This window comes from Dama dama, chromosome 20 (genome assembly GCF_033118175.1).
Source record: "Dama dama isolate Ldn47 chromosome 20, ASM3311817v1, whole genome shotgun sequence".
Classification (NCBI taxonomy): domain Eukaryota; kingdom Metazoa; phylum Chordata; class Mammalia; order Artiodactyla; family Cervidae; genus Dama; species Dama dama.
This window is the reverse complement of record NC_083700.1, coordinates 24,563,614-24,572,431: the sequence shown is the minus strand read 5'-3', so window position 1 is coordinate 24,572,431 and position 8,818 is coordinate 24,563,614. Positions and strand designations below refer to the sequence as shown.

The window sequence follows — 8,818 nt, the reverse complement described above, 5'->3', positions numbered from 1 at the left end:
CAAAAACAAGAAAGCTAAGAAAGTAAAATGCACTGATTTGTTTCTAAACTAAAAATACCTTTTATTTGCTGATCAAAACCTCAAAGAAAATTAGGTGAAGGAATAGTAGGAAGAAGGAAGAACTCTATGGATAAAGGAGAAGCTTGTTTAATTTATGACTCTGTGTAATAAATAGTGACTGTGTATTGCCTGAGTACTTTTTTTGTTTCTTGACATGTTTTTGTCTTGAATTATTCTGCTCCAGCATTAATTAGTGATGTTTCTTTTTAGATTCATAAGCTCTATAGGATTTTCCTGTAAAACACAACAATCACTGAGATAATTAAGAAAACAAGGCGCATTAATATAAGAATCACAACCTCAAGTGAGGCAGACACCTCGTTCCGTAGTGGTCCTGGAGGCCCACTGTCAATGCTTCCTCCATATCCTACCTCCTCACAGAGCGGAGGGGCCCAACCATACATGCAGTGGCAGTTTTTGTTATTGTTGCAAACTCCTCGGCGGTTGCACTTCTCAGGGAAACAGTCAAATTTCAGGACTGAGCTATTCACACATCTTCTATTAAAACATACCCGCTCCTTACCACAGGAGGTACCATCATTTATCACACCCAGGTCAGGTAACCCCATAGGTACCATGGCTAGATGATAGCCAATGCCCCAGCACATGAGATTTTCTTCATGCAGATGAGTGGATATTAGGATAGTATGATCTGGCATATCAGGGAGGGTTTCAACATTTATGCACTGTAGCCTGCCACATATTGAATTTTGCTTGGTACACTTTCGAAATGCACGTAGTCCTGAAATCCCACAGTTCCCATATTGGTCACCTAATAAATTTGCTGCATCATAGCACTGATGAGGAGCATCTTTGGCATCAAGTCCAAAAATTTTTTGGCACTGCATATACCTGGATTGACAACTCTGTTTGAAACAACGGGCTTTGTACTTGCAAGGGGTTCCGTCCTGCTTATAAGTATCACTTGGACAGAAAGCTGAGGTCCCATTGCAGTACTCTGCAAGGTCACATTCATTTTCTTCCACCCGACACATGTATCCAGATGGACGAAACTGACAGTCATGACAGCAAAGTCCAGTGCTACAATTGGCTCCTTCTTTGAATTTACAATCTGGTTGACAACACCTGTCTTCTTCACACTCCTCTGTTGAACCACAATCACATTCCTCATTCTCTTCCACAATTTTGTTTCCACATCTCTCAAGCACGTAGCCTAGGCCTGGGAGATTAGTTAGACACCTTGCACTTGAAGTTTTATATATGTGTGCAAAATAATGGGCATAACTACAATTACTAAACCCATATCGCCCAGTACCCATGATGCAACTATACCTTCCCTTACACTGGCAGTATGCTTCATCATGTAGCATTCCCACACCATGTCCCAGTACATGAGCTGACCAAGTGGCAGGTGCAAGGATATTTACATCTTGAAAGACACTTACAGAGCCAGCATAAAACTGACTACACACATGTCCCCCAGACTGTGCAAGTAAATCTGAAAAAGTTCTTTTAAGATATAGGTGTACCCAGTCTACTGGGATCCGAGTGTTTAGTACACTTGTTCGGTACACCAAAAACTGGCTTAAAACTTGCTCTATCTTTGTAAAATTAACTCTGATTTTGTCTTTATCTGTCCATACTTCAACACTAAATAGATGTATTCTCAGACGGATATCTTGGAAGTAAGAGTCCATAATAGAAGTCAGAAGAATGGCATCATTTATGACTTGAGTAAGATTGGAGTTTGAAAATAAATACCTACTGTTATCAAAGACCAGGGCTAATTCCATGTACATTTGATGTGTATATAAGTCAGTTAAGTCCGGTGTCCTAGCCATGTTCTCATGCTGGGCCATCTGCTCTACTGTTTCATCATCAGTGAAGCCACAGATCTGATTAGGAAATTCCTCCTCTTTCTCCAGGAGGTATACCACGTGTTCAAAATTGGAAGAAGGCTTGCGGGGCTCGATTTGGTAATAACTGGCATCAATTTTCAGGATGCCTCGGAGACCTCCCATGCATGTACTTATGGTAGCTTCAGAATCCTGATTTCCTTCAACCAAGCCCATATAGTTGCAGTCGCTGGGTATATAAGGGTGATCTTCCAAGAGTCTCCCCTGTTCTGTGAAGGAGAAAACTTGCAGATTCCGAGGCAACAGAAACCTCTTGGGCCACAGGTGGAGGACGCGGTTCTCGCCTTTTACCTGCAGGAGGTAGGACACGTGCCTGGCCGTCCCCTGCTCCCCTCCACGGAAGCTCAGCTTTTTGGGAATGGTGATTTCATAGGAGTCAAAGCCCCACTCCGGGTGAAAAATTAAATCCTTGCCAACAGAGTCAACCAGGAGCACCGCCAGGAGTAGCGACCGGCCCGGGGAGAGGCAGGGCCTCACTGACCTCATGGCACAGCCTGTCCCCCCGTGAGTCAGCCCCTGCCACTGTGGCCTTGCGAGTCAGCCTTCCAGGGACCTCCGCTAGAGGCGCGGGCAGCAGTGCGTGGCGTGCGGAGCCCGCCGGTGCGTGGGAGCGCAGCCCTGGGCCAAGCTGGGTCAGGCTGAGGCTCGCTGATTTCCCCTGCAGGTGCACGCCCCGCCCAACGCATCTAGTTCGTTTTCTGGGCGGTGCCGTTGGGCGCACGTGGACGAATCCAAGGAAGGTGCGCGAGAATCACATGAAAAGGCTGCTTAAAGGGAAAGGGACTAAAGAGTAAGAAGAACAACAGAGAACTTGACAAAGGCTCACCGCCTCTTGGGCTATTTCTTTTGTTTCTATTGGCCTCAGGACACGCCTCATTTTCCCATGGGCTGATTTGGCTGTTTCACAGGTGCTGTGCCCACCTCACCGTTACACCATTTTCAGTGTTCACGGGGAGTCTCTTGCGGCAAAGAGAAGGATGCCTGGAGTCAACTAGAGGACCACCAGAGTCTGAGAAAATCAGAGCTGACTCATGTCCCAACTCATGTCCCACCTGGCTTCAGGCAAGTGGACATTTCTAAGTTCATTTTTGCTGGGTGGTTCTTTCTACTGTGTGTCCTTAGGGATCAGCGTGATTTTTGGTGTGGGTATGCTATTTGGATGGAGAGTCTAGGAACAGTCAAGTACTAGGAGGATCCAGGAAGACTAAAATCAATTCCAGTTGTATTACAGGAAAACGTTAAAAAGTAGGACAGGCTTGCATCTGGGAGACTAGTTAAGATGCTCTTGTAACAATCCAGGCAAGCAATGTTGTTTGTGTACCAGAAAAGGACTATGGGCCCATAAAATACATAGTTATTGTGGAAGGTTTACGGTGTATCAGCCACTGTTCTCAGCTCTTTGCATGAATCAGCTCCTTAACTCATCACAAAGAAGCCTAGTTTGCAGATGTTATTGTCATGGATACTCCACACTTGAGAAAAATGAAACTCTACTTTTGTTCATGTGGTGATGTTAGGTGGCACAATTGCCACACACACTTAGGCAGTCACGCCTCCCCACAACCTGTAGTCTTTATCAGTTACCTCTGCCGTCTCTCTGGGGATGGACAGATGTGCACCCTGTGGACATATATGATTGAATGGCTTCTCCCAACATGAAAGAAGCAAGAATTAAAAAGAATATTCACACTTCTGGCTTCTGTATTGTGGTCCAGACACTTAGTGAAGCAGAAACACCAAAACAAGTAGACTTCACCTATGGAGAATATGGCAAGATCTTCTCAGGAAATGGAGATTTTTAAGGTGCCATTCTCCTGTATTGTGAGAAAGCGCCAGAACACAGCCATACTCAGCTTCCAGCAGAGGATGGGGAATCCCTTCAAACGGTCCCCCTCAGGGGGCAGCCAAGGAAGAGGCCTGGGTACTGTGGAGATGACCTGGCTGGCAGGCAGGAGAAGCCCTGAGTGTAATTAGTAGACAGTAATGGTTAAGGTACTGATTCGTTGGAAAAGACCCTGATGCTGGGAAAGATTGAAGGCAGGAGGAGAAGGGGATGACAGAGGGTGAGATGATTGGATGGCATCACCGACTTGATGGACATGAGTTTGAGTAAGCTCCGGGAGTTGGTGATGGACAGGGAGGCCTGCCATGCTGCATGGGGTCAGAAAGAGTCAGACACGGCTGAGCAACTGAACTGAACGGAAGGGTTAAGCACCAGTCTGAAGGTTCAGGTTCCCAGTCAAGTCAGTTGCTGAGCTGAGAGGCAGTGGAAGTAAAGAAATGAAAAAGGGGAGAAGTCAGAGAGCTGACTAGGAATAAATGAGAGTTTCAGCAAGTGTGCTGAGCTCATAGTTCAGCTTGAAAACCAGGAATTACAGTTTCCTCAGACTGGAAATCTGGTTGATGTTGTCAGTTCTCCAGCAGCGTAAATTGTAGAGGGCAGTTGGGATCTATCTTCTCCATTCATTCTGTTTTATTAACATTTTCATACCTATACCATTTTCATTTAGGCCATTGAAGTATTTCTTGATTAAAACACTAATTCTATAACTCCTATTGTTATAATGTTTTCTTTGGGCTAAACTCTGCAACATCTGTTTGTTAACACAAAGCTTTATGGAAATAGTATGTTTTGATGTATTTTTCCTTATTTACAAAATTATGCATATATATTTTAAAAAGTGGAAATAGCCCTGAGTTACACAGAGTAGAAAATGCAAGCCATTCCTTTATTGTCAACTTGCATATGGCTCCAATAAACTCTTCCCACACTGAGACAGAAATCTTAGGCATGATTATTTTTCCATCTTAGAAAATTCCATGTAATATAAAAAGTAAATCATATTTTAAAATAGTACATACCATTCATATACTCTTGACATTGCCATTTTCATATACAATATATTGTAAATAATTTTCTAAGCCATTGATAAGAGATGTAGATAATTGCCCATAACAGATACATAATATTCTATACTATTCACATAATTATTTATTTAAACATTTCCTTTATGTATTCATGATACAACCATTGTTTCACATTTTTACATTTTTCTTGTTGATAAATATATTCTATTCTGGTGATTAAGATAAACTTATGTGTAAATATATACAAGCACATACCTTCTTTGCCAGTTCTGATGGATTCTTAGAAATGTTAGATCAAAGAAAATGTGTTTCAATTAATTGAGGTCTCTAAAATCAAACAGAACTTAAAAAGTTCTGTATTGGTTTACCAACTATCTGTAAAGCAGTTTGTTCAATAACACAATTTAAACATCAAGGTTAAAAAAAGTAACATTAAATTTACCATCTTAACTGTTTTAAAATGTACATTTCCATAGTGTTCAGCAGCAGCAGCAACATATATTCACATTTTTGTTTACCAAATCTCTAGATCTTTTCCATCTTGTAACACTGAAACTCTATACTTAAAAATCACTAATGTCATTCCTATTGCCTATTCATAGGAAGAATCTTTCTGTTGCTATGATTGTGATTACTTAAAGTATTGAATATGAGTACTGTCACACTGTGTTTTTTCTTTTGTGAATGGCTTATTGCACTTAGCATAATAGCCTTGAAGTTTCTTCATGTTGTAGCATGTGACAGAATTTTCTTCTTTTTAAGCATGCATGCTCATCTATGTATGTATGTACCACACTTCTTAGTCATACATCTGTTGGTAGATATTTGGGTGAATAATGCTGTCTTGAAAATGGGTGTCCAAATATCTCCTGGAGATCCTGCTTTGAGTTCTTTAGGACATATACCCAGAAGTTGAATTGCTAGATACATTGTCAGTTCAGTTCAGTCACTCAGTTGTGTCCGACTCTTTGCGACCCCATGGACTGCAGCACGCCAGGATTCCCTGTCCTTCACAATCTTCCGGAGTTTGCTCAAACTCATGTCCATTGAGTCAGTGATGCCATCCAACCATCTCAGTGTCTGTTGCCTCCTCCTCCTCCTGCCCTCAGTTTTTCCCAGCTCAATGTCTTTTCCAAAGAGTTGACTCTTCACATTAGGTGGCTGAAGTATTGGAGTTTCAGCTTCAGCATCAGTCCTTCCAATGAATATTCAGGGTTGATTTCCTTCAGAATTGACTGGTTTGATCTCCTTGCAGTCCAAGAGTCTTCTCCAGCACCACAATTCAAAAGCACCAGTTCTTTGGTGCTCAGCCTTCTTTAAGGTGCAGCTCTATCAATAAATGACTGCTGGAAAAAACATAACCTTGACTATACAGATCTTTGTGGACATCGTGATGTCTTTGCTTTTTAATGTGCTGTCTAGGTTTGTCATACTTTTTCTTCCAAGGAGCAAGCTTCTTTTAATTTCATGGCTGCAGTCACTGTCCACAGTGATTCGGAGCCCAATAAAATAAAGTCTGTCACTGTTTGCATTGTTTGCTCATCTGTTTGCCATGAATTGATGGATCCAGATCCATGATCTTAGTTTTTTGAATGTTGAGTTTTAAGCCAGCTTTTTCACTCTCCTCTTTCACCTTTATCAAGAGGCTCTTTGGTTCCTCTTCTCTTTCTGCCGTTAGACTGGTGTCATCTGCATATCTGAAGTTATTGGCATTTCTCCAAGAAATCTTGATTCCAGTTAAATCATCATCAGTTCAGTCACTCAGTCATGTCCAAATCTTTGCGACCCCATGAATTGCAGCACACCAGGCCTCCCTGTCCATCACCCACTCCCAGAGTTTACTCAAACTCATGTTCATCGAGTAGGTGATGCCATCCAGCCATCTCACCCTCTGTTGATCCCTTCTCCTCCTACCCCCAATCCCTCCCAGCATCAGGGTCTTTTCCAATGAGTCAACTCTTCGCATGAGGTGGCCAAAGTATTGGAGTTTCAGCTTCAGCATCAGTCCTTCCAATGAACACCCAGACTGATCTCCTTTAGGATGGACTGGTTGGATCTCCTTGCAGTCCAAGGGACTCTCAAGAGTCTTCTCCAACACCACAGTTCAAAAGCACCATTCTTTGGTGCTCATCTTTCTTCACAGTTCAACTGTCACTCCATACATGACCACTGGAAAAACCATAGCCTTGACTAGACGGACCTTTGCTGGCAAAGTTATGTCTCTGCTATTTAATATGCTATCCAGGTTGGTCATAACTTTCCTTCCAAGGAGTGTCTTTTAATTTCATGGCTGCAGTCACCATCTGCAGTGATTTGGAGCCCCCCAAAATAAAGTCTGACACTGTTTCCACTGTTTCTCCATCTATTTCCCATGAAGTGATGGGACCGGATGCCATGATCTTAGTTTTCTGAATGATAAGCTTTAAACCAACTTTTTCACTCTCCTCTTTCACTTTCATCAAGAGGCTTTTTAGTTCCTCTTCACTTTCTGCCATAAGGGTGGTGTCATCTGCCTATCTGAGGTTATTGATATTTCTCCTGGCGATCTTGATTCCAGCTTGTGCTCCTTCCAGCCCAGTGTTTCTCATGATGTACTCTGCATATAAGTTAAATAAGCAGGGTGACAATATACAGCCTTGACGTACTCCTTTTCCCATTTGGAACCAGTCTGTTGTTCTATATCCAGTTCTAACTGTTGCTTCCTGACCTGCCTATAGGTTTCTCAAGAGGCAGGTCAGGTGGTCTGGTATTCCCATCTCTTTCAGAATTTTCCACAGTTTATTGTGATCCACACAGTCAAAGGCTTTGGCATAGTCAGTAAAGCAGAAATAGATGTTTTTCTGGAACTCTCTTGCTTTTTTGATGATCCAGCAGATGTTGGCAATTTGATCTCTGGTTCCTCTGCCTTTTCTAAAACCAGCTTGAACATCTGGAAGTTCTCGGTTCACGTATTGCTGAAGCCTGGCTTGGATGACTATCAATTATTATATCTTAACAACATTAAGTCTTCTATTGCATGACCTTGGTATACACCAAATCAGCTACAGCAATTTGGTATGTCTTTCCATTAATTTGAAGCATCTACAAGTTTTGCTTTTTGGGGGGGAATGTTTTGCAGTTTTCTACTTCTTTTACTGCTTTGGTTCAGAACACTTCTAAGTGTTTTATACTTTTTAAGGCTGAAGTATTATAGTATTTTAGTATAATGGGATTGTCTTCTTAATTTCCATCTGTTTGCTTATTGTTAACATATAAGAATGTCCCTAATTTTTGAGTGTTGATTTTGTATTCTATATCACCAACTCAATGGACATGAATCTCAGCCAAACCTGGCATGCTGCTGGTCATGGAATATGATCGCTTTAATGTGTCACTGAACTCATGGGGTCACAAAGATTTGGATACAACTTGGTAACTGAACAACAACAACTTTGATGAATTCATTTCTTAGTTCTAAGAGGTTTTCTTTTTTTTTTTTTTTTTGGCAGAATCCTTTGGTTTTTCTGTATATCAGACCATATCATCTGCAAACAGAGTTTATTTTAATTCTTCTTTTCCATTTTTCCATTTTATATGTCTTTTATTTCTTTTTTATGTCTGATTGCTCTGGCTAGAAAGTCGTGTACTGTTGTGAATAGTAATGACAAGTGTGAACATCTTTGCTCAACTGTTCTTGATCTTAAAGGAAAAGTTTTTCCCATTGATTATGATGTTAGCTGCCAGCTTTTTATTTATGACTTTTATTATGTTGAGGGAGTCTTTTCCCTTCGTAGTCTGCGAGGCATTTTTGTCATAAAAGTGTATTGAATTTTTTCAAATACTTTGTCTGTGTCTCTTGAGATGCTTATATGGGTTTTGTCCTTTGTTCTGTTAATAAGTATAGTACATTGAGTGATTTCTCATGTTTTGTACCATCCTTACATTCAGCATAAATCCCATTTGGTCATGGAATATGGTCTCTTTAATGTGCTGTTGAACTCAGTTTGCTAGTAGTTTCTTTAGGATTATTGTAT

The 8,818-nt window shown here is 41.4% G+C and overlaps 1 protein-coding gene across 1 annotated transcript; it reads right to left on the bottom strand.

Moving 5' to 3' along the window:
- Window positions 1–281: 281 nt before the first annotated feature.
- On the bottom strand, window positions 282–2,423 carry LOC133040169 (disintegrin and metalloproteinase domain-containing protein 30-like). The gene has a single exon (XM_061119923.1). The coding sequence runs from the start codon at window positions 2,421–2,423 to the stop codon at window positions 282–284; it is 2,142 nt and encodes a 713-aa protein (XP_060975906.1).
- Window positions 2,424–8,818: the final 6,395 nt, after the last annotated feature.